General features: G+C 50.3%; 6 protein-coding genes across 6 annotated transcripts; 3 read left to right on the top strand and 3 right to left on the bottom strand.

Annotated features, from left to right (window-relative positions):
* Nucleotides 1-1,225: 1,225 nt before the first annotated feature.
* EsH8_V_000033 (Fungalysin metallopeptidase-domain-containing protein) lies at nt 1,226-3,266 on the top strand (the record flags this gene model as incomplete). Its single annotated transcript, XM_083272549.1, has 3 exons — nt 1,226-1,585; nt 1,654-3,017; nt 3,080-3,266. The coding sequence occupies 3 exons, from the start codon at nt 1,226-1,228 to the stop codon at nt 3,264-3,266; spliced, it is 1,911 nt and encodes a 636-aa protein (XP_083125264.1).
* An 85-nt stretch (nt 3,267-3,351) lies between these two features.
* On the bottom strand, nt 3,352-7,942 carry EsH8_V_000034 (uncharacterized protein; the record flags this gene model as incomplete). Its single annotated transcript, XM_083272550.1, has 3 exons — nt 3,352-5,094; nt 5,171-7,573; nt 7,640-7,942. The coding sequence occupies 3 exons, from the start codon at nt 7,940-7,942 to the stop codon at nt 3,352-3,354; spliced, it is 4,449 nt and encodes a 1,482-aa protein (XP_083125265.1).
* Nucleotides 7,943-9,802: 1,860 nt separating this feature from the next.
* EsH8_V_000035 (uncharacterized protein) lies at nt 9,803-11,416 on the top strand (the record flags this gene model as incomplete). Its single annotated transcript, XM_083272551.1, has 1 exon — nt 9,803-11,416. The coding sequence occupies one exon, from the start codon at nt 9,803-9,805 to the stop codon at nt 11,414-11,416; it is 1,614 nt and encodes a 537-aa protein (XP_083125266.1).
* A 5,068-nt stretch (nt 11,417-16,484) lies between these two features.
* EsH8_V_000036 (RTA1 domain-containing protein) lies at nt 16,485-17,518 on the bottom strand (the record flags this gene model as incomplete). Its single annotated transcript, XM_083272552.1, has 3 exons — nt 16,485-16,996; nt 17,062-17,310; nt 17,371-17,518. The coding sequence occupies 3 exons, from the start codon at nt 17,516-17,518 to the stop codon at nt 16,485-16,487; spliced, it is 909 nt and encodes a 302-aa protein (XP_083125267.1).
* A 2,123-nt stretch (nt 17,519-19,641) lies between these two features.
* EsH8_V_000037 (Zn(II)2Cys6 transcription factor domain-containing protein) lies at nt 19,642-21,212 on the top strand (the record flags this gene model as incomplete). The annotated part of the gene is made up of 3 exons (XM_083272553.1): nt 19,642-19,707; nt 19,809-19,961; nt 20,043-21,212. The coding sequence occupies 3 exons, from the start codon at nt 19,642-19,644 to the stop codon at nt 21,210-21,212; spliced, it is 1,389 nt and encodes a 462-aa protein (XP_083125268.1).
* A 656-nt stretch (nt 21,213-21,868) lies between these two features.
* On the bottom strand, nt 21,869-24,041 carry EsH8_V_000038 (DUF2264 domain-containing protein; the record flags this gene model as incomplete). The annotated part of the gene is made up of 2 exons (XM_083272554.1): nt 21,869-23,199; nt 23,252-24,041. The coding sequence occupies 2 exons, from the start codon at nt 24,039-24,041 to the stop codon at nt 21,869-21,871; spliced, it is 2,121 nt and encodes a 706-aa protein (XP_083125269.1).
* Nucleotides 24,042-24,460: the final 419 nt, after the last annotated feature.

A 24,460-nucleotide genomic window follows, 5' to 3' on the forward strand; every position in this document is an offset into this window, starting at 1 on the left:
TCATGACAACATGAAATGGTTGGTCACGGACTCTTTGGGAGCTTTTCCCCACCTGTTCAACGGATGGGCATCCACCGGCTTCAGCACTTGCAAATGGCCCAGATTGTTGTTATTTTAGTCTTCTTGGAAGCTCAGTATGCCCCTCGCTGACTGTTGCACCGAAAGCGGCCCCTGAGCGGCACTGACTCGTTGAAATGACAAGATTCTGGAGAAGTTTGGCAACCAGCGCATTTTGAACTGCAGTTTAAGGTATCGATCCCGCTGCGGGCTATGTGGGGCCGTTCTCCGAGATGATTTGCAGGCTTTATTGTTACGTGATGGCTCCCCTATCGCGCCCACGCATGTGGCAATGGAGCTTTCAAAAGTGCTTGTCCGCCTACAGCCGCAACAGAATATGAGTAATGTTAGCCGCGAAAGTGTATTTCATCAACCTTAACTTACGATCAGCGCTGGCGGTCGGGCCCAAGTCTAAATTAAGCTTACTTACAATAAAGAAAATTAAAAATTTCTCGGGGTTTCAAACCTATCTACCTATCTTCTGGCCAACATTGATTCTTGTTCCTAGTTGCTCGGTTCACGGAGTGCCTGTATGCTCAGTTATCACGCAATGAGAGCCCTGGTATAACATGTATGGAGTAGCCCGAACGACGTCTGCCGAATCCCCCATATCGCCAAGACATAACTGCCAACCAAGCCGCCGCCAAGCCGCCAACGCCGTAGACGAAGCGTCAATGTTACCTTCCCACCGCTTGGTGTCAAGGGTACGAATAAACTACCTTCCCTCTTCACTCTTGCGTCTATCGGATAAACGCGACTTGGGGCATTGGAAAGCGGCCCGGGCGGATCACGCAAGCATGCCAATTCGCGCTGACCATGCATCGTGTCAGGACATCGCTAAAAAGTTCCCTGATAGAACTCTAGTTATCGTACGGGCCCTGCACAAGAGACCAACATGAATTATTACGAGGCTCCATATCGTTCGTACCAGGCCATGTTGCTTAGTTGCGCCTTCGACTTTGCAGGGACCTTTTGCGGGATGCAGGTCCGAAGAGGAAGCTCCTTGGCTTTAGAGTTGACCCTCGTGTTCATGAGCTTGCATCGGGCCTCAATGCCATGACATACTTAAGGTCACGATGATTCCCTCGCCTTCATGTTTTGTAGAAGTCCAGCAGGCACTCTTGAGTCCCCAGCCCCTCGTACTTCCATCTCATTCTTTTCCGTCACCATGTACCGAAGCATGAAGGGCCTTGCCCTTCTCGGCCTTCTTGGCCCGACTTCTCAGGTCTTTGCCCACCCCGCCACTGGCCACAACATCGGCCGCCGCGGCATCGACATCGAGGCCTTCCGTCTGCCCCAGCTTGGTTCCTACACGAACGCGACTCAGACGGAGGCGACCCCGCCCATTGCGCTTCTGAAGCGTGAGAGCTACGTCGACACTGCCACTGAGCTTGTCAAGAAGCTCGTGCCCAACGCCGAGTTTCGCGTCGTTGGTGACCACTACGTTGGCACCAACGGCATTGGCCACGTCAACTTCAAGCAGACCGCTCACGGACTTGATATTGACAACGCTGATTTCAACGTCAACGTAAGACCAGCAGCCTAAGTGACGGAAAAGTCCTCCTGCGAGACAAGGTTACTGACATGGTTCGATAGATTGGCAAGGATGGCAAGGTCTTTTCTTACGGCAACAACTTCTTCAAGGGAGAGGTCCCCGCGGCCAGCCCCTTGAAGAAGCGCGACTTCAAGGACCCCGTCGCCGCTCTCCAGGGTGCCAAGGATGTCCTCCAATTGCCTGTCGAGGCCAGCTCCGCATCCGCTGAGGCCAAGGAAGGCATCGAGGTTTATGCTATCAAGGGCACTTCCGGCGCCGTTTCCGACCCCGAGGCCAAGCTCGTCTACTTCGTCAAGGCCGACGGCTCGCTCACCCTGTCCTGGCGTGTTGAGACCGACATCACCGACAACTGGCTCCTGACTTACGTCGACGCCGAGACCGGCGCCGATATCCACGGTGTTGTCGACTACGTTTCCGACCTGGCCAGCTACCGCGTCTACCCTTGGGGCATCAACGACCCCACTGAGGGCGACCGCGTTCTCGTCACCGACCCCTGGGACACCTCTGCCTCGCCCTTCAACTGGCACAGCGACGGCACAACCAACTACACTTCGGCCCGTGGCAACAACGGTATCGCTCAGTCTAACCCCAGCGGCGGCACTGCATACCTCACCAACTACCGCCCTACCAGCCCCGCGTACAACTTTGACTACGAGTACACGACCAGCTTGAGCACCCCGACGTCTTACATTGACGCCTCTATCACCCAGCTCTACTACACTGCCAACCACTACCACGACCTGCTGTACGTTCTCGGCTTCACCGAAGCTGCCGGCAACTTCCAGATCAACAACAACGGCAAGGGCGGTGCCGGCAACGACTTTGTTGTCCTCTTCGCTCAGGACGGTTCCGGAACCAACAATGCCAACTTCCTGACTCCCCCTGATGGCACCAACGGCCGCATGCGCATGTACCTCTGGACTCAGTCCACCCCCCGCCGCGACTGCAGCTTCGAGGCCGGTGTTGTTATCCACGAGTACACCCACGGCCTGTCCACTCGTCTGACGGGAGGCCCCGCCAACTCCAACTGCCTGAGCGCCCTTGAGTCCGGTGGTATGGGTGAGGGTTGGGGTGACTTCTTCGCCACTGCCATCCGCCTCAAGCCCGAGGACACCCGCGCGACCGACTACTCTATGGGTGCCTGGGTCTACAACAACCCTGCTGGCATTCGCACCGTCCTCTACTCCACCTCCCTGACCACCACCCCCAACACCTACTCCACCATCAACGGTATCACCAGCGTTCACCGCATCGGTGAGACCTGGGCTACCATCCTCTACGAGGTCCTCTGGAACCTTATCGACAAGTACGGCAAGAACGACGGCCCTCGTCCTGAGTTCAACAACGGTATCCCTACCGACGGCAAGTACTTGACTCTGAAGCTCGTCCTGGACGGCATGGCTCTGTATGTTTACCTCCTATTATCCTTTAATATTGTTATGGAAACGAGACTAACAATCCCATCAGCCAACCCTGCTCTCCCAACTTCATCCAGGCTCGTGATGCCATCCTCGACGCCGACACTGCTCTCACCGGTGGCGAGAACCAGTGCGAGCTCTGGACCGCCTTTGCCAAGCGTGGTCTCGGCTCTGACGCCGTCTACAGCTCTTCCGCCCGCCGTAACGGCTTCACTATCCCCACTGGCGTCTGCTAGAGGAAGAATGTTGAGATTTTATCGTGTATATACCAGATTTAGGATAATCAATGTGTAATGTGTAACGAAAATATGCTACCAGTGCCTAATCGAGTAGTGAGGGTGAGCCGATGCGCCGTCCAACACTAGAAACCCCCTCAACACTGTCTACATACACTGCCTTCACTTCCGCCTTCCATGACTCGAGTGAAACAAACTTGCCCCCGATTCTGATAGAGCCAGGTGGTATGGCCTCGATCGAAGCCTTGTCGCAGCTTGGCAGCTGGTAGAAGCTGTGATTTATACTACAGGTCATATCCTTCACACCCCTTGTTGCCAAGTTGTCATAGCAAGTGTCATCAAGACGCGTGCCTGTAACACAGTTCGTGCAGATCCAGATGCCGCTAGGGACCTCAGTGTCGAATCCGCAATCCTCGGAGCAAAAGAAAACCCAGCTTTCAGGCTCAATTGGTTTTTCTTGGGCCTCTGCCTTGTTGTTGGCTGGTTCGTCATCATTGTCGGCAGGCAGCTCGGTGGCTTTTCGCCATTCTTCCAGCTTTCCCTCATATTCTTTCCGCTCGGCGATCCTCGAAACAGCCATCATTTCCCAACACGCAACCAGATTGGCCTCGTCCATGAAGACAGTGAAGAGATGGGACAGATCCATAAAAGAAGCGTAATCGTTGCTCAGGTCGTCATCTGACAACATTTCGAGTCTCTGGGCTGCGAAATCTCGCAAAAGATTCTTAGCCTCCGCATCGTCGCCTTGAAGATGATAAAAGCGCGCGAATCTGAGCAGGCAAGTATCGGACATCAGCCAGTTCGGTTCAAAGGCCTTGCGCAGTCCCATGACCTTCGCGATGTAATCGTTCTTGGTCTCTATCGAGGCGTCTTTTTTGAAGGCCCTCTTTGTGTACGTTGGCATCAGTATAGAGGCCAAGCCGTCGAATACTTCCCTGATCTGCTCCTTGACCGAATTCTCCTTGAACAGACCCTCCAGCATTACAATTCCAACGTCCTCATAACCAGGTCGACGCACCAAACAATTGGCATACCAAATGCGGATTTGGTATGCCCAGTAAGGTTCCCGCGGTTGGCATTCAGCTTTATCGATGCCGTCCTTCCAGAGAGTTGTTAGTAGGTCCCAGCGATTTGTTTCGTGGCATGCGTTCTGCAAAGCATGCCAGAAGGCACGGGCATGAGTCATGGTTCCCTGAAAAACGACTTTACCAGCTAGAGTTATGCCATCTTCGGAAAAACTGCGCAGGGTTTCGCAGTACTCAATGATACGAGCCCAGTCTCTCCGCTCTCCGAGTTTATTGGCAATGATTTCGGCGTAACCCCAATGTCCCGTTTGGTAGTAGTTCAGAGCTGTGACATAGAGTTGGATAGCCTTTTCAACACCCGATCCATCCGGCATTTCCCAATAGCGGTTACCTAGATCCTCGAGGATGTAACCAAAAGACTCCACGTCAAGCTTATTGGTTCTCCAGGATGTGTCGTTATCCAGCCTCTCGACGATGCTCTCGAGGATGGAGATGGCTTCTGCATCACGGCCCGACCCGAAAGTCCGCGTCAAGTTATACGCAGCAAACCAATCGTCAGGGTTGAGTTCAATCGCTCTTCTCGCTCTCTTTTCGCAGTCTTCTTTTGTAATGGGGCTCCCTGGGAATTCGAAGTAGTAGAGAAGCCTCGCCATCTGTGCTTCCCAAAGTGCGTTGTCGTCTTCAACGCCAAGCTCCGTTTTCGACCATGTCTCCACAGATTGGAAGGTTTTCATGTCTGGCCTCCAGATGTCATCTTCATTGTACTCGAATTCCTGTTTTCTTTGTTCTTCTATTTCGTTCATCTGCGAAAGTTAGCGCTTTGGCTATATGCATGAAGAATCAGGGCACGAGATTCCCCATCAAGATGCTAAGACTCACTCTTTTAATGAGACCATATAGTAGAGTAAAGGCATCTTCCATTTCTTCCCGTCGTTTATTTGGATCAAGAAATGTCTTTACAATTGACTTCGCTGCTTTCTCGTACCAGTTTCCGCCGCCGGCTGTATAGTTGGCCAAGTTCTTAAGGGCATCCTTGTCGGTCAGGTTCTCCAGGACCGTTGAATCTCCGGACCACTTCTCAATTAGGTCGAAACCAACGTTGGAAAATACCCAATGGTCCCAATGGGGAGGTAGTGTGCGGAGGTCAAAGACACTCATGACAGTCCAATCTGGACCATAATCCCGTGCAAGAAGCGCTTCGATAGCCGACTCTTCAGTGAATAGGCGCACCAATAATACGCCGGTTTGGGCTTTCAGCTCGCGATCTGCCAGAGAGAGGTCGGTGGCTTCGAGGTGTCTAAAAAGTGATTCTGGTGCGTAAGATCGAAGCTCTTTCGTCTTCTCTGTCTTCTCCTCCACAAGATAGCGCAAGCATCGTAGAGCGAGGGTTATGTGGGCGTTATCTGGATCCTGATAAATGTAGTTTGTCTTGCGCTCTAGTTTCTGAGCGAAGAACTCTTCGAACGCAAACTTGTCGTAGACATCCTTGGGGCAGACAGTGGATAAGTAGTGCCTAACTATGTTGAGCTCGGCAGGCAGGATCTCTTCTTCTTTGGTATGATTCGGATCATCTAGTCTATACCTCTTTAGAGGAATAGTGTCGAGCATCTCCTCCGCGCTGAAGTTGACACACCGGTGGTCGTCTAATGAGAACAACAGAGAATACTTGTCTCTTATCTTGGACTCCAAAGATCGAAGGGAAATTTGACGATCGGAAGATGCAGAATCGTCTTTCAGTTCCAAGGCAGCTTCAATTAGACTGGGCGCTATCCAAAGGAATGCCCATTTGACCCATAAGATAATCTCATTCACTTCCTTAATCTCTTGCGACTTGAGCGTCAAGTTCAGTTTTCTGATGTCTTCCAAGATTTGCTTGGGTCGAGCGTTACCGGCTTTTTCCAAACAATCTTCGATCTCTTGGAGAGAATCAGCACGTTCAATGCTGCTCAGGGTCGAGTTTGTGATGTAGTAATCGCCAGATGTTACTGTCATGAGTCGGTCCAAAATCAATGCTCTTGTATCGGCGACTCCGGGACGGCTTGTGTCTTTGAGAATGTCCATAGCATCCATACGGGCTTTGATATACAACTCGATATCTTGCGAGTTCCGGAGACCAAGTGTCATTTTGGTCAGCCTGATGCCCCCCGCTTCCTCCAGCTTTTCGAAAGTGTTTTGATTCCCCGTCAGCATTACACGTGTGCGTAGACGAGGGGCGTCCTTTGAAACCCTCTGTAAAAAGCTGGCGAGTCCATCAATATTGTCGCCGAGGCCGTCGAGAACAAGGAAAAATGTACTCTCAATATTCAATCGATCTTCGTTCTCCAGCAAGAGCTGTGTCCAAACGTCCGTTGGATCTTCAAAATTCACTTTGTCGCAGATGCCGGCGATGGACTTAAGATATGGGAGTTCCGTTTGCGCAAGTTGCCACAGAAGACTCTTCGAAACCGATTGTACAACCTGTTTCTTTGCAAATGCTGCCTTGGAATCTTCCTTGGAATCCGTTTCGAAAAAGTAGTACGCAACCGCCGATCTGGCACTTGTACCGATCACGCCTCTCTGTGTCTGGAGGCGAGTTATGGCATGAGTGGCCAACAGCGTTTTTCCGGATCCATCGCCGCCTTCGATGCCGAGAATTGGGTCTGAGTCTTCGCTGCTCACCCACGATGTAAACAGTGCGTCGTCGTCCAGCCATTTCCCAGTGTCTTGAATCAACAAGGCTCGGTTTTTCCGCAAGGTTGTCTCCCATTTCTCGATATCCTTGGCATTCTTACCAAAGAAAGCCTCTTGAACTTTGCTCTTGAATTGCTGGTCCATTTTGTCCTGTTTCTGCGCCGCGCTACTCTCAATCAAGCTATCGAGCTTGGCTCCGCTCTCCTTAGAGACTTTGGCAGCCTCCTGACTGGATTTGGCGGCGTCCTGGCTGATCTTGTACGTTTGAGCAGAGACGAGTCTGTGCTCTCTAGCGTTCAAGTTCTCCATTTGACCTAGGAGATCCTTGATAAAATCGTCATCCAGGAGTAGCTGGCGGAAAAACATTTCAATCTTGCGCCTTTTTGGCTTCAGTTGAAGGGTACGATCGCAGACGTCGACGAACAGTTTGAGTTGGCAGCAAGCTACTTTTCTCAAAGTGGCATCCATTTCATCGTAATACAAAAGGCGCTCAAGGAACTGGGCGCATTTTTCGAGCAGTTCCGCAAGACTCTCGAAGACTGCCGAGTACGATTGCCATGCCGCAATGACAAATGTTAGAGCGTTGAAGCATGTGTTCGCAGGTGCAAACGCCTAATGTTATTCTCAGCATCTGTTCAAACCTTGGAAAATAATTCAACAGCGTGTTGAAGTACTCACATATGAAGCGCCATCGGCGATGATTCCTCCTACTTTTGAAATGCATTGCAGAGTTCTGTCAAACGCCTTCTTGACGGTACCGTGCTTTTCGGCGGCTTTTTGGTCAGATGATTGAACTTGATCCAAGTAGCGCATGACACCGTCAATGTCGAGTTGTTTATCAATTTTTGAAGGATCTCCTCCTGCCATGCGAATGACCATCTTCTGCACCTCGAACCATATCTGCGTGATTTCATCATTGGCGGGGTCGCCTGTGACGCCCCTAATGGCGACGACCGAGGTCTTTTCGCCAGTAACCACCATCGTTGTCTTCGGTGGTAGAGCCATAACTGGGCAGAAGATGGGGGATAACAGGCTCTCTCACCTATTTAATGATTCAGCGTTAGGCAGCCAGTAAGTAATAAACATGAAAGAAAAAGGTCATCGAATGATCAGGCGGCAACTTAGTAGAAGTTAGTGCTGACAACCACTTACCTGCCCCCTGTTCACTGTCATCGACGCCATTGGCCACGAACCTCGCTAAAGCTCAGCTCTGTCTACGATGGTCAGATTTGTTGCAAAATAGTCGGCATGCATATTCGGCGGGGGCAAATTCCAGTCCAATCACAGGGTCCAATCATAGGAGTTTCGACTCAACGGAAGCAGACTAAAGAGAATGGATATTGCACTGCTACAGCGCACTGGTCGGTTGTTGCGAGGCAAACCGCAGATATTGGTTGCGCTTTGCTTTACATACGACTCGGAACCTTGCTAACTAGTCGAATTTAGATATTTCCTTCCGGTGTGAAAGGCGCTATTACTTTCACAGCACCCTCGAGGGTGTAATTTTCCATATATTTGGCTGTTGACTGTAAGTCTGCGCCAAGTAGCCCTTTTTTCCGCTCATAATACGTCCAAAGCTTGTGTGGCAGGGGCACTTCAGCCTAGCACTGTTGCCAAAGGCAAGGTTCACAACATTGTTGTCCACCTGACGCCATCTTTACAGCTTCGATATATCAGTCACATTCCCTACTTTGCATAATGCACTGGTAAGCAATGTGTTGGGGCTTCGCCAATTACACTTGTGTTAATTCCGAAAGGCCAACTATAATATACCAAAGCGTCGGCCCATGCATATAGAATCCCCGACAAGCTCGCCAGCATTAAAACATCGCAGAAAGTACATTTAAGATCTGCAGTCGAGAAACCATGTGAAAGCCGGTTTCGGTTAACAGAGTTAAATTGGTGATTCTTGAGGGAGCCACTGGGCAAACGGTGCCTGATAGCCATGTATCAGAGCCTGTATGGTTGTGCATTTTCGACCGTCTTGGTGTCTTCCGAACATGCAGTATGTTCAAGCGCAGCAGAGTCAGTACAACAAGATCCACCCAAGTCAATAACACATCGTAGGGAACCAGATTGAATGTCATAACTATCGCACTCTCATGGTTCCTTGCGAGAATTATAGCATTTTACAAGCCATAAACTTGCGTTATTCATGCAAACAAAAACGGGACAGCGCTGCTCAGACGGCATCGTTCGCATGTCGCAAATCTGGCGAAGACCTAACGCATGTTTTGTTAACACTTATTCTCCCAAGCTATCTGAATAAAGTTGTTCTAAATCGACCCTGCTTGCCCCTCTTCAAAAACAGAAAGGAAACAGTCAACCTGCTGGAAAGCCATTTATCACATCAGACTCTTTCGTTTCGCAAGTACACGAGAAACAGTCTGCAGGCGATCACTTGGGAAAGCTTCACTGATGGTGGTGGTACTATAGTAAATGACTCATCATCGATCATTGGATGTCTCACGCTGGCGAGGCGCTTTTGCGGGGCTACAGTCGGTCGATATCCAGTCAGTGACTGAGATAATCGCTCTGGCTGACTTACGCTGATGCACGCCGAGACTGCCACAGCTCCAATCTGCATTGTGCCTTTTCCGTCGGAAACTCGATCTTAGCCGACACAATGATAGGCTGCTCTCAGGATGTGGCAAGCGACAGACATATCTCGGGTTCGGATTGTAAGCAGCGAAGCCGCGTTCTTCTGCACTCTCACGGTTTGCTGACACAACCCCGCGCTTACTATATATTAGTACATCGCTGTCCACCTTCAACACCGTCCAGTATTATCTCTTGAATCCTCGTATTATCAGACCCTACACAGTCGGACATACTTTCATCATGGTTTGGGATTTGCTTCCCGGCGACTGGAACCCCTCGGCCTGGGCAAGCCAATGGCTTCCTCAGGTTCCTCTGGCATCTGCTGTCAAGTGCAGTCCGGCCGGACTAGCTCTCCCCGAAATCCCTGGATTGAAAATAATCTCGATCGAAGCATTTGAGCAACGCAACTACACATACGTTCCTGGCCTGTTTGGAGCAGGCTTGCCAGACCCCAAAACGATCTCAGGCCTTAACTTCTGCAATGTCACCGTCACCTACACACACCCAGGTTGGCACGACATCATCAACGTCAACACCCTGCTTCCCGTCGACAATTGGAACGGCAGATTCGCGGGCATTGGTGGAGGCAACCTTGCTACTGGGGGAGGGATGGTGGCAGAGTTCTTGATGTTGCCTATAATGGCATCAGGATTTGCTACCGCCACCACTGACGGCGGGCATTCAACAGATGTTGTCGGTGGCGAGGCTAGCGAGCCTTCCTGGGCCCTGACTAGCCCTGGCAACGTCAACTGGCCTTTGCTCGTGAACTTCGCCTCTGTTGCGCTTCATGACACGGCCACCATCGGCAAGTCGGTTGCAGAAGCGTTCTACGGCACCGCCCCAACGTACTCATACTTCCATGGCGGTTCTACCGGCGGCAGGCAGGGTCATATGCTAGCGCAGAGATATCCGAAAGATTACGACGGCATCATTGCCTTGTTTCCCGCAGTCAACTGGGTCAGGTTTTTCTGGGCCAGCTTTTGGCCAAAATTCGTCATGGACCAACTGCGCACTTATCCTCGACCCTGCGAGTTTGACGCTATCACGGCCGCAGTCGTTTCCGCTTGCGACAAGCTGGACGGCGTGGAAGACGGGATCATTTCCAGAATCGATCTCTGCGACTTCGACCCTCATGATGTCGTAGGCAAGGCAATTGACTGTGATGGCACTCAGATCACAGTGTCTTCGGCGGCTGCAGAGGTGATCCAAGCGACATGGGATGGACCTCGAAGCTCTACGGGCGAGTTTCAGTGGTACGGATTCGGCAAAGGCACCGACTTGACGCAGCCACTCACTGGACCGATCCAGGTTCAATGTGATGAAAAAGACTCTTGTCGGGCTGAGTCACTTGCCGTCTGGGCCCGGTACTGGGTCAAGAAAGACCCATCGTTCGACATAAGTGCAATAACGCACCAGGAATGGGACGATCTTGTACACACTTCTATCAATGAATACGATTCCATTATTGGAACGTCAGATCCGGATTTGTCCGCATTCAAGAGAAGGGGCGGCAAGATGGTCAACTGGCATGGGACCGTGGACGCAGCTATTCCCTTCAATGGGAGCACCGATTACTACGACCGTGTCTTGAGCCGTGATCCAGAGGCTCCCGACTACTATCGCTTTTTTGTGGCCCCCGGCGTTGGTCATTGCTTCAACTGCGGGCCGAGTCCGCCGCCAACGCTGGAATACATTATCGACTGGGTGGAGAAGGGTGTGGCTCCTGACACGTTGCGAGCCTCTGGCCAAAACGGGTTTGGTGTGAAGGTAGAGAGAGACATTTGTATGTACCCAAAGGTCCAGCACTATGTAGGAGGGGATCCCACAGTTGCCGCATCTTTTGTATGCGTTTAGAGAGGGATTCGCAGCAATGGGTTTCATGTAAATTGCCGAATGACAGTGGTGTCGTCCTCATACTATTGGCGATGCAATCCAACTCATATGCGATCAATAAGTGATCATAGAACATCAGAAATTTGCGGGTTGCTATAGTCAAACACTGTTTAGTCGTGGCAAACAGAAATTGAAGGACGGTTAGACGCTGACAATCGATGCGAATGCCACACGAATCTAAGAGCCAGATATAAACGTATGCTTCTAATCTCCCTATCACTCCTGCAACATTGCTTCAGCAGCAAGCTCTGCCCCTCTTCGGGTCCAATCTCTTCAGCCCTGTATTTATTTTCCCGTCTACACATACTTAAGAAGCACGCGGCCACGGATGGCACAAACCATGGTGGAGTCACCACGAGGTGGAGCTCATCTAAGACCATTTTAATCCACTTGGTTATGCACAAGGACTTATATCAGAACATTCATATTTCGAGGAATACATGCTTGCTAAGCTCCTTCAGCACTTACGCCGGCAATTTTGGACCAGTTACGGGGCGCCCATCCAACTATCAGGCGTCTCGGTTAACCATCTCTTTACTTCATAGGCAACTAGATCAATATGATCACCCTGCTTACATCCATCGTGCGCTTAAGGCTGCGGGTGACTGGGCAGCGCCTGAACAACCAAGTAGCTAGTCACTTATACCAGCGGCTCTTCTTAGCAGAAGTGTACATCATATTGCCTGAAAGTCAAGATAAATCGCATTTGCGACTGCCTTCGCGATTGACAGAAATCAAACCTCGTCTTGGGTATCGGTATAGTACATAGTCGCCTACAGGCTCGTGTTGAATACGTTCTTGTTGAAAATCGTGTGAGGAAGCACTCAACAATGTTCACAATATTGCTGAAGACGAGCTAGCACCACCGTGGCTATCCCAGGATGGTGGTCTTATCTTGGTCATCATTCTGCCTTGCGCTACTGGCGATTACTTTTCCTTGTTGCCAAGGCATTTTGTGATAGAGCTGTTGCTGATCTGCATGATCTGGGCTCGAGACTATGGCTGGTTTGCCGAACTTTCAATTGAGCATGGCGGTGTCGCAAAGTCACATTTGTCTTGGCATCAACAACCCAAGATGATCAAAACAATGACTGACGTCTGCTCACATTGACCTTGGCATTGGACCAAGAGAAGGCTAAGTCGAACGAGACAGCTGATGCCAAGGAAAAGAGGATGTCACTGCAGATCCATCGGGTAACCGGCGCGAAAGCCAAGAACCACAAGAATGCCAAGACATCACGATGTGGCAATCAGCGGTGGTTGGATTCATGTGATGAGATTGTAAACCTTTTAATTATTACTCGTACAGCTGCGGGGAAATCAACCGTTTAATATAAAATTAGATATGCAGAAGTCTTGGCATATGCATTTGAGGACAGACCATTTGACCCCAAGGCGGATTCGACTAAATCAAGGATCCCTTGACAACATTTGCCAGTCCTGCGCCACATTTGTATGTCATCATTCTAACTCACGGCGCCGAAAAAGTTATGAAGCTCAAGCTCCGCTGCGATCGTTTCAGATGAAGCTGAAAACACGCCCAGGCAGATTTGGATTAGAGCCTGAATACGCGCCGCGGTATGGCCTATCACGCGGAGATGGTTCATCTACTTCCGCGTGTGCACACCTACCTCAGCCATTGAGAATTTTCAAGGAACCATTCGAACCCATCCAAGAGCTTGGCTGTTTAAGTATGCAACGCCATTCTAGGGTCCGCCCCGTTGGGCTGTTTCACGTTGGAAAGCTAAACGGGCCGTACCGAATGCCCTTATAAGACCGCTATAAATAACTGTCGTGATACTGCGGAGGCTGTACGCGATGTAGAGGCGAGGAAAGCTTCCATAAATAATGTTTCATTGGCACACTTAATACTAGTAACACATATCATTATTCAACCTTCTTTCGGGGATATTCTTAGCAAAGGGAGCGGGGTGGGAAAGCTCAGACGCTTGATTTGAGCTTAATGCTTGGCATACGGTTTAAAGTACCTCGATCCCATCACACTCAATATCAGTAAAAGCCAATCAGCCAAGTCCCGTGAAGATGAGATCAAGAAGACAGGGGCACATGAGGTAATGGTGAACTTCCTGAATCATAATAATTAGCTGTTGATCCATATGAAGCAACACTCGCGACGATCACATTTGTTCAACTGCAGGCCCTGGGCATGCTTGGCACACCAATCTGTATACGTCTCGTTGCTTATTAGTGACATGCCCATATTTTCCTTCAGATTCACAGATGATAGGAGTACCGCGTCAAACTAGGGTTTTTTTTAAAGGCTCGCTGGGAATAGAAGAGAAAATATCTACACGTTCCATTGACGCAGTCTCCCCAAGCTTCTCCAGACCATCATCTAATGATTGGATGATCACTGAATAACACCTAGAGAGTGTTTCATTCCAAAGATCTTTTGCTAGGTGTATCTTAAGTAATCCATTTTTGACAGTATAGTGTTACTAGGATGAATGACCGACTTTCAGTTGGGTTCCATACTCTATCCTAGTTCTAGATCATAGCAATACTCGAAGGAAAAGATTATAGGACTGCCCACGTCGAGTTCAAGCTTCATAGCGGAAGCCATATTTTTATCGCAAAAAGCCTCATATTTTATAGACTATCATGTTCCGTATACTAGTTGCATAGCTTCATTTAGACAGTATTTACTCTCACCTATGCCGCTATTAGATCTGCAACAGACATGTATACAAACCATCTATAACATGAAGAGCAACTTGTAACACAGTGACCTACTAGAGGTGTTAGGAGAAGTTGCGAATATGTTTCAGAGGAGTGCGACGTTTGTCTTCGGACCGAAACTACCTACAGGCCTGCTTTAAAAGTTATTTACATCATTGCTGAAGTGGAATAGTAGGGATGGATGGGCGCAAAACACCACAACACACCCAGCGACTACCACGCACCCTAGGTTCCGCCTACCATAGACTTCCCGTCCGCAGAGCAACAGAAGCGTCAATTGTCTGTCAGAGATAGGCCTGATCAGGCCTATTCTGAACAGACAATCGCACTTTCTGGGCTACACGGGAAGGTTCGAGAGTTTGCCTTGTTGCTCAGTGACCACCTCCGCTACAGTCGCACGCGCGCACAAGTGAATTCGCAGAAGATCTCCAGATTACGCAAAGAAAGCAGTATTAATGTGATGGTGTCCGCCGATGTCTGATCAGGCTCAATCTGCTCTGATCAGACCTAAATACCTGCTGATGACTAAGAAAAAGACAGGATGGTGATGCAGTCAGGGGTAAAGTGGCCCTGCTGTCGACATGTCCGCATGGGCCGCGTGGGTTGAACCCCGCCCCATTCCATTGCACGAATTTAAATTCTAGTTAATTGAATCAAATCTGCTAGCAACACAGAGTTTCAGGTGTTCCAAGAGTTATAAGACGAAGCCAGAGTCTACCATTTTAGATAAGCCGGGTAATAGCGGGCAAGTTTACGAGAAGGTATGCAGACTCTTGATCATTGACCCTTTCAAGTTACAATCATTTCCCCGCGAGCTTGGTTTTACGATCTTTTATCATTGTTATTTTTTGCTGGGCATTCTCGATATCTTTCATATTCTATGGAAGGAAACGTTAAGTGATTCATTATAAATTCGCAGTAAATAACCTTGAGCCTTTAACAGACAATTCACTGGCACTTTCGTACCGCGCTGTTGTGTTCCCGCGCGCCCGTGCACCTGCGCGCGTTGGGCCTGCATTTAAACCTATAAGGCGAGGGAAAAGAAATGGGCTCCATGACGCAAAGTTGTGGTTGATTAAAGAAAGTTTACGTAGATAATCTAAATTGTTAGCCGCTGACTCGTCCTCAATAGGCATGAAATTCACTGCCTCTACAAGTACTAAAACCAAGATCTTTTCAGGTATTTATATGTCTTCTGCCATGCAAGTGCTCTCAGTATAATTTGATTCTAAATCAACTGGTTCTTTCCAAGATTATTCTAGACATCTCCGTCACCATGCGCTCCTCCTTCATGTTTTTTGTGGCATCGCTGCTGGTTCCACTGTCTGCAGCGGTCACAGTCATTAACCAGGACTGTCGCCGCGCCGGCGACCCGTCTTGGGATTCGAACTGCAGCCCTGGAGACCAGAATTTATGTACATGGGCCTGTGACAGCAGAGTAAGTACCCCTTGATCACCGCACTTAGAATACGTATCATGTTCTCACACAACCCATAGTGTCAAACCATGAATGGCCGTTTTATGGTGAATCGCCAGGGCGGTTGCGACTGCTACTGCGACTAAACACACTATACCTTCACAGAGTAGTTATCAGCATCGGCGACAACGTTGAAACAATTTCGGCTTATCGAAGAATAATACCCAAACTAGAGGTGGCGGACGAAGCGGACCCTGATTCTACATGTGAAAGGCCAAGGACTTGTAAGCATTAGAATGGACAGAGAAGCAATAATAAAAGATCTGCAGCATAAATGAACGGATCAATGATGAACAAAACTAGTAGATGTGTTGAGCCAGTTCATCTAGAGATCCTCCATTGCGAAGAAAGTTCACATTGTGAGAATCGGGCTGCTTCGGCTAAGTCAGCACGAGCAGGCCCAGGTTGGTCTCCAAGTTGGTAACAAAGGAGACACTGTCAGACCACTTCCATCCTTAACATTAAACTTAAGAGATCAATCATTGCATGAAAATGTTCTTTTGGGTATAATAAGCATTTGGCAGTTGACTCTTGGCGCTTAAAACGACCAACGATCTGTATTGCGTTGAATGATTGACTTTTAGCTGAATTACATACTCTATCCCTGTTTCCGGATCACAGAAACAACATGATGCAACAACTGAATTGATTGAAAACTGAATGAGCAACACACAAAAACAAAAAAAAGTTGGTCCGAGTGCCTTTCAAACTCCCACCACACATGACGTCCATCTGAGGCAAGCTTACGGCGTCACGGCACACCGGTATAACATTGAATATCCGCATATAACCCAACTCTGAAAGTTTCGAAACCTGAAAGCCGAACACTTAGACGCATTGCTGACAAATCTTCTACTTCTGAGTGTAATAACCGTCTGCCATTGTCTGTGAGTTTTCAAAATTGGACATGCTGTCTCTTGAGGTCAATGGCAAACCATTGAGCTGGTTCTCAGAGTCATGTTTGGAACCCCACAAGCCCTTGGGGTTGTTGAGAATTCGAGAAGGATGGAAGTAGTTGAATGCTAGGGAAGCAAGCAGCATCAACAGTGCGTCAAAGATGTAAAGGTAAACTTCCTTTGCTTGGAGCTCCCCATCTTCCCCCATGACATACTCGATGACACGGAAGACGGAACGAACCAGAATGAGGAAGCTTGTTCCATACAGAACTTGCAAAAGTCGTCGCCAAGGTGTGGTGATTGTCAGGCTCTTCGATGTGGGATCACACTTGATGCGATAGTGGAACAGGCCCGTGACAAACATGAAGAAACCAAAGAAGGCAATCTGTATGGCCAATCCCACAATGATGATTGTCTGTCCTTGGTCTCTGTCCTTTTGAGTCTCGGCGCCCGCGAGTTTACCGCCCCCTAAGTCCAGTAGTTAGCATAAGATACACATGATTGTATTTTGTGGAGTGGGAGTAGTTCCATACCAATTGCTTGGCCAAAGATTGATGCAATATCTCCCAGGAGAAAGAGCTTGGTAAGCCATTTGGTCCGAATTATCGAATGTTTTTCAGCGTCCAAAAGGTTAATGAGTCGTCCAAAAACCATATATATCGATGCCGCGTAGAATGGAGGGCCGAGAAGCAATAGCAGTGCTTGAATGATGTATGGGCCTCTGCTCCAATTAGGGCTCTCAGTTGCACCAATCGCACGTCCAACGTAGCCTATTGCCTCAACTTTGAAACTCTGAGTCAGTCATTTCGTACAAGCAAGAGTAATATAATTTGCGAACTCACCAATGCAGCCTATGAAGAACGGAATAAAGTACCACGTCCGAGTCTTGACAAGTTGAAAAACATGGCCAGCTGCAGAAGCAGTGAAACAGACCGTAAATATAATCGCTGCGGGGAGAGAGGGGTCATAGTGATAGTAGTCCTTGGCCATTTCTGATCCGTAAGAGGCGAATATGGGGTAGCGTGCAGCCTTGAGCTGAGGTTGACCAACTTGAAGTTTGGTGATTTTCAAAGATGTTTGCTTCTATGCTGTAAATTGAGCTGCTATTCAACTAGGTTTACGTTCTATGTTCAGGAGTTACTATCTCTTATATGACCGACTTCTTGAATACTCTCAGAATAATCTTGGATGAACTACTGGGTCTGCTCTCGTATCGATGTCAGTACATTGGGGCTGACCATCAAAGGATGCCATCTCTGCTTCGCCCCAAGGGCCGTACCGTAGTGACAAATGAATGGTGTGACGAAAGAGAAATCGAAAACGAGATGATTCGTACCATCATACGCAACAATTATCAGCTTCGGATTTCATCATCCTAGCGAAATCCGTGGTTCTATCGCATACAGCTCCATATTTACATAAAAACCATCTTTCTTATACTTGTTGCATAGAATTCACTCAGACAGCATTTAAACTATTATGCCTCTACATAGATAGTACCGATAGCGTGGAAGAGTGCAACAGCTAGGTAGAGTTGGGACTACTGCGTTAGAGTTGTGGTCCCTCTAACCGGAATGATTGGCTCGACGCCAGCCATGATTGGATAGCGGGTAGAGTAGGTTTCATTCCTCGTGGGAATACAGATCTTTACCCTGGTTAAAGGCGTGGATGCCTTTCGTTCTCGGATTCAGCTATGATTGGTTGAGAATACGGTCCTCGCCGATTCAACCATTTCGGTCGGCGATTGACTAAGGGGCTTTGCTCGTAAAGGACCGCGGAGCGCCCGGGGCTTTACCGTGGCTACAAATTCTACCCGTCGCTGGCATGCGCAGCACAACGTTATCTGCCAAGACCCTGCCGTAAGCCGACGTGTCCCTGTCATTTGCAGTCACCTCAATCTGGCTGGGCTTGGCTGAGCCGAAGCTCGATGGGAACCACGGAGAACTCTAATGATGCAATGTAGGCAGCAAGGGACATTAACGGGCGATGGGCGACGCAAGATTGAGGCTTAGATGTTACTAGTCGGCCTGAGTCGGGTCTTGGCACCGAAATAGGAGGACTGACGACCAAAGATTTACCTCGATAATGCCGTCGTTGTGAGGGGATTCATAAAAGCTTCCTACCAGATACATAACCTCTGGCGATGGCTTGGCGATGCGCGCCTAATGGCATCAGTCTTTTCTCCCCCCAACTTTGTTTCCATTCATCCTATTTTTCATCGGTCCCAAATGCCTAAGACAACGTTTCACCGGTTCTATATTCAGCCTGACCATGCAAGGCTGTCAATGCGTCTGGTAGCCACGTTGGAGCAAGACTGAAGGGGGATCCCCCACACTGACGCACGCACACAAGGCTTAGCCCATTCCAACTGTTACCGCCGCTCCTCCCGCGCGTAGGTACTCCTCTCCCCCCCCCCCTTTAGGGCAAAAATTAGCAGGTGTAGGTAAGGATATGAAATCTTGGCCCTTGAGACAACGAAGAGGGGAGGCGCCTTGGCGCGACTCAGTTCCGCGTTACTGGCGCCGTCACCCCCAAACACCAAGATACCAAGGAACCTAGTAAGCTTCATTTCTCCAATTTTTTTCTCCCACACACACTCTCTCTAATCTTCATCTACCCTCTGGCTTGTCTTTTTTTCGCTACACACAAGGACTTGGCCCGGCAGGGTTGGCCTGACTGTTGACGTTAAGGTGTCCTAATGGCAGATTCAGTCTTGGCATTCCCGCAGATGTTCCATCAATGCCTACATCACAGTCTGCCCTGTCACCACGAGAGGTACCAGTGTTGTGCTATTTGTGACCGGTTTGGTGCCTCCTAGATCAGATGAAGCGTGAGTGGACCCTTCGATCTCCATATATGTCCTAGGGCTCATTCAGTAATGCTCAACAGAGGAACAACTTTCCATACATTGACCACAGATCGCTGACTGGGAAGTTGGCCGGTCTACTAGCATATACAAAGGGACATACTTCAACCCAAGATTTCACCCCACTGGCTGATTCTTATTTACTGGGCCTTGTTCCCCAACTTCCATCCTCGTTCTCGGACTCTTGCGCTATTTCTTGAATGTGCCCGATCGGCTTTGAAGTCTTAGCGAGAGTCACAATCATACTATGAAGCGGCTTGGGTATAGAAAATCCCGAAACGGGTGCGTGAGATGCAAGGAGAGAAGAGTCAAAGTATGTTGGCCCTAACCACCCCGACGATGTCTATCTCGATCCCCCCCCCAAACCCACCCTTCCTTATTTGGCCGAGACTAACAATGCCCTCTCTGATGTAGTGTGATGAAAACAAACCATGCAGTGCCTGTGTCCGACATGGGCTGTCATGCAGTTTGGAGGGCGCGGGAGCGCCAACCAGCGTCTCGTCCCAGATGCCGCCTCTGGCGCCGCCAGGGAGTTCAAGATACCGTGCTAAGCGATCAGGCTCGCGGGTAAGCCCCCCCCCCCCCTCCAATTATCTTAGGTGTGGTTTCACTTCGTTTTCGGAATCTAATGAGCCAATGGGTCGATAGGGGTCGGCATCGGCACTTAGGCGGCGACCAAGCGCGCACTCGCAATCGTCTTTATCGCCACAGTCGGTGGCCGGATCACTGGGAGAACACCAAAGTGCTTCTAGCCCTGTAGTGCAGAAATCGCCTTCGTCACAATCGGACCCTTTCCCTTACTTTTCGAGGTTCCTTACCGATCTCAATAAGGCTGAGACTGCCAGCGGCTGGATCTCGGACCTCGAACTCATGCACCATTACACCTCCGTATCGTATCGAACATTTACACATTCCTCCCTGGCGCAGAAAACCCTCCAATACGATGTACCAAGGGAAGCCCTCTCCTATCCCTTCCTCCTTCACCAACTTCTTGCCTTCTCGGCCTACCACCTAGCATATCTCCAACCCGACTGCCGCCATGCCTACCTTATGCAAGCCGCCCAGCATCAAAATGACGCGATCAATGGCATGAGGGGGACTCTCCTAGGGACGATCTCGTCGACTAATTGCCACGCCCTCTTCGCCTCGTCCATATTCCTCACCCTAAGTGCCTTCGCTACTTACCCAAGCTACGAGAAATACAACCCTTCCTTCTCTCCAATCGACAGCATGCTCGACATCTTTACCCTTACAGACGGCATGAGCGTCATCCTACGAGCGTCGGACGAGGACCTCCGCAAAGGTCCACTACGCGACATCTTCATCCGCGGCTCCAGCGACAACGTGGTAGAGGCGTCCTTAAAGCCGCTGTTCGACCGACTCCCAAGCCTGAGCTCTCGGCTCGCAGAGATCGGCCACACCGAGAACGAGGGGAAATACACTATCAACAATGCAGTTATAGCCTTGAGCGAGTGTATATCCAAGGTTTCCTCCATAAATGCCATGTCCACGCCGGTCGAGTTCCGTGCGGTGTTCTTGTGGCCTGTCTTGATGTCCAATGATTACTTGGACATGCTTCGCCGACGTCATCCCTCGGCGCTGGTGGTGTTGGCCTACTACTGTGTCATAATACACATGGCTGAGCCTTTCTGTTGGTTCCTAAGCGGTTGGGCCAGGGCTTTGGTCTCGACAATAACGGAGCAGTTGGTCGGGACGCCATGGGAAGAATCGATTATGTGGCCTATAGACGTCATAGGGGCGGGCGGCTACGAGGTCCAACTAGACCGCATGGCCCACACCATGCCTATCATTCTATAGGCTATGTTTTCGTTTGCGAGTGGATGCACGTTAGATTTTGGGCAAGTCGCAGTCAGGCTACATGTGTCCTCGCTAGGGTGCCAATTCCATTACAGCGATGTATTCACGGAGCCATGGCTAGTATTGGAGAAGAAGGGAAATTACTGGATCCAGCGAAACACAATAAAGTTTGTTACGCTGGGTCTGACAAGACGCAGAGCTGGTGGGAAACTTCTGGGGACTTTGAAGCCACGGTGGGCCAGGGGATCGGAGAATGACTTTGCCAAACTTGGCGAAACCTTGCGAGGCACACAGAGAGGCTAGGATTTACGAGCTTTTAACTGCTAAAATATGAAAAAAAAAACAAAGAATTCCAAAATAAACTTTGAAATCTGATCGGGCCGTCTATCCCGGTTAGTAATTTGAGCTTCGTCATGTGTTTGCCTCGAGTGCATGTTCCAACATGAGGCTCAGTCATCATCCCCGGTTGATGCCGTGCTGGACATGACCAACAAGCTTTTAATTGGCGTTGAATCTGCTTAATTGCGGATTTATGTGGCTACCGGAATTCATTCCATAAAATCGCTCGTATTCGCATTCGCTGAATTCGATGGCGAGGCTCTGACCAGTCACTCTCAAGACTATCTTTGAAAATAATCTCCGAAATCGCACTGGACTTAAGGCCCTACCACTTGAAATGTCGGCTTCCCATCCACGTTGTGGACCAGCTGTACTCGAGGCTTTCTCTGCCACAACACCTTGACTTCGTCACTGCCGCGCTCGGCTACGGCACTAACTGCAAAGACACCCGAAGCCATGTATAACGCGCCTAAACCCTCCAACCCGACCTCCTCGTTCTGACAAAGGCTAAACTGGTGGTTCAGTGCAGGTATAAAAGTCCTCTGCGACACCAGATTGGTGTTGGGGTCGGGTCTCAACACCCATGCCCCCTTGTCGACACTCCCTTCCAAGCTCTCGCTTTCTATGGCCACGTCGGCGATACCGCTCGCACCCGCTTGGGATAGAACAAGGCAGCTATCATCGTTCTCGGTGAAGCTTTGCCCGTCCACCTCGGGATTATCTTTCTTTGGGAGAAATTTGCCCTGTGGCGTATGGGAGTTAATGGCGAAGCCTCCGTCTAGGAGCTGCATGCTTCCAGCCCAGGACGGCCGTTCTGATTGGGAGTCCCAACTGACCCTATGAGTACGGAGGTGCCATCCAGGGTATTGCTCCATGATGGGTACTAGAACCGTTTCGACCTGCACGCCGAGATACTTCCACGGGTTCCAAACACTGACCAGACCCGGCACTTCACTGGTTTTGCCGCTCTCGTCGACAACGACGCTCACCGCCTTGATTCGAACATCTGTCGGCTCCGACCTTACCGCCCAAGTTTCCCCCCCGTCGATGCTGGCAACCAGAGTGCTGTCGGGCGCCATCTGCGAAAGCAGCGGCCCCGTCGGTACACTAAAAGCAAACGCGGAAGAGTAGGCAAACTTGCCGTACTTGGCCTCCCGTGCCTTGAAGTTTTTCTTCGTCATCTGGCCCGAAGAAAGCAGGAAGTGGTGTTCGGGCGTGCTGCAGAGGATCTGTCTCGGTGGCCATACGACCTTGATCCGATCCAAAGCTCCCGCTTCTGATGCGCTTGAAGGAAGAGAGCTTGATCTGTCGAGCGGGTGCGGCTGCTCCTCGCATGTCCAGAACGGGTTGTCTTCGGGGAGACCTAGTACGATCAAGCTCTTGAGACACCAGTACACAGACTGGGGCGAATTGTAGTCTTCAGTAAGATACATGTTGGGGTAGGTGAACCCGATGTTCAACGTGCCATCGGTGTTGAATGCGTCCGGATGTCTTGACCACCACCGAATGTGTCGGAGAAGAAGTCCCTTGACGGTTCCCAAGTTGCCGAGCGGCGCAGAAAGATCAACACCTGCCGTGGCCGCCGCCGCCCAGAAGGCCGCAAATGCAAATCGGTATGTCATGCTTCTGCCAAATGGTATCGCCGCGCCTGCGCCTCGTCAGTAGTGGCTCCAGGTCGGACAACACACCGTGACGCCTACCATTCGTGTCGAAATACCTCCAAAAGGTCGAAGCAAACTCTCTCGCCTGTGCTTTGTACCCCTCAACCCTCTCTTCGTCCCCGATAGCGAACCTCACGTACAACAGCTGGGCGAACTGGATCGAGAAGCTGCCCGAGTAATAATCTGCCTGCTTCCTATCGCTCCCCCACAAGCCATCGCTCGACCACCCCTCACCTAGATAAAACGAATCCAATACCCGGAGATCCTCGTCCATGCTCTGTCTCACATCTTCCATCCGCACCCCGAGGGCCTTGACCATGGCTAGATTCACGAGGACCCGAAACCAAAGCCAATTACTCTGCGGCAATCTCCTCCCGTTGATCTGCCCCAACCAGTCCCTCAACCTCCCCTTGGCCTCCTCGTCGCACGATGATAGGAATGCCCCGGGCGCGACCAGCAGCGTGAACGCAATGGACTCCATCTCTACCATCCGCTGGTCAATATCCCCGACATCTCCCCAGTACTCGTCCGAGGCCGGGTTCGTGCCTGCCAGGACCCCTCGCGTCCAGGAGCTCAGATCCACCCCGGCGAGAGCATCGTTCTCGTCGGCCTCGTTGAGAAGATCTGCGACGACCCACAGCGGCCGCGCGAAGCCCTCCAGCTGCGCAGACACCTCATCGAAACCGGCAGCCGTGCCCGTCGCGAGCTTGATCCTCGCGTCGCCGGCCGATTTGTACGGCTCCAGAGGGCGCAGAAGCGCTGTCGCTGCCCGCACGAGGTCGGCGCGTGAGCGGAATGGATTATCCGAGAAGCCAGGTAGAGGAGGCATTATGATCGGGGAAAAGCCCGCCGAGCATTTGTTTTCGGATCAGAATTGGCGAGCGATTTGCGGCTCGATTCATGAATGAATGGAAAAAGAAAAGAAAAAAAAACACCTCCAAAGATGATTTTCAGTGAGACTCACAATGATCCCAGGAAGTGTACACTGGGTCCCCCTCTTGTGGTCACTAGTCTGAGTAACTAACTCGCGGAGGAAGTCGGTCGGTTCTCGGGGTATCTTTCGGACCACCTGAGCCGGCGCGAATCTTGTCCCGAAGCAACTTTGCGCAGCAAAATATTCGGTTACATCGAGGTTTTTACGTCAAAATCTTGTAATTCGTGACTGGAATACGTTGGCGTGAGTATATTCTCCTGGTAGATCTCTCCTTTGCGCGACAACCGGCTCGCCCTATTGTTCCCGCCATCATT

Source organism: Colletotrichum jinshuiense, chromosome 5, assembly GCF_051148585.1.
Source record: "Colletotrichum jinshuiense chromosome 5, complete sequence".
NCBI classification, from domain to species: Eukaryota; Fungi; Ascomycota; class Sordariomycetes; order Glomerellales; family Glomerellaceae; genus Colletotrichum; species Colletotrichum jinshuiense.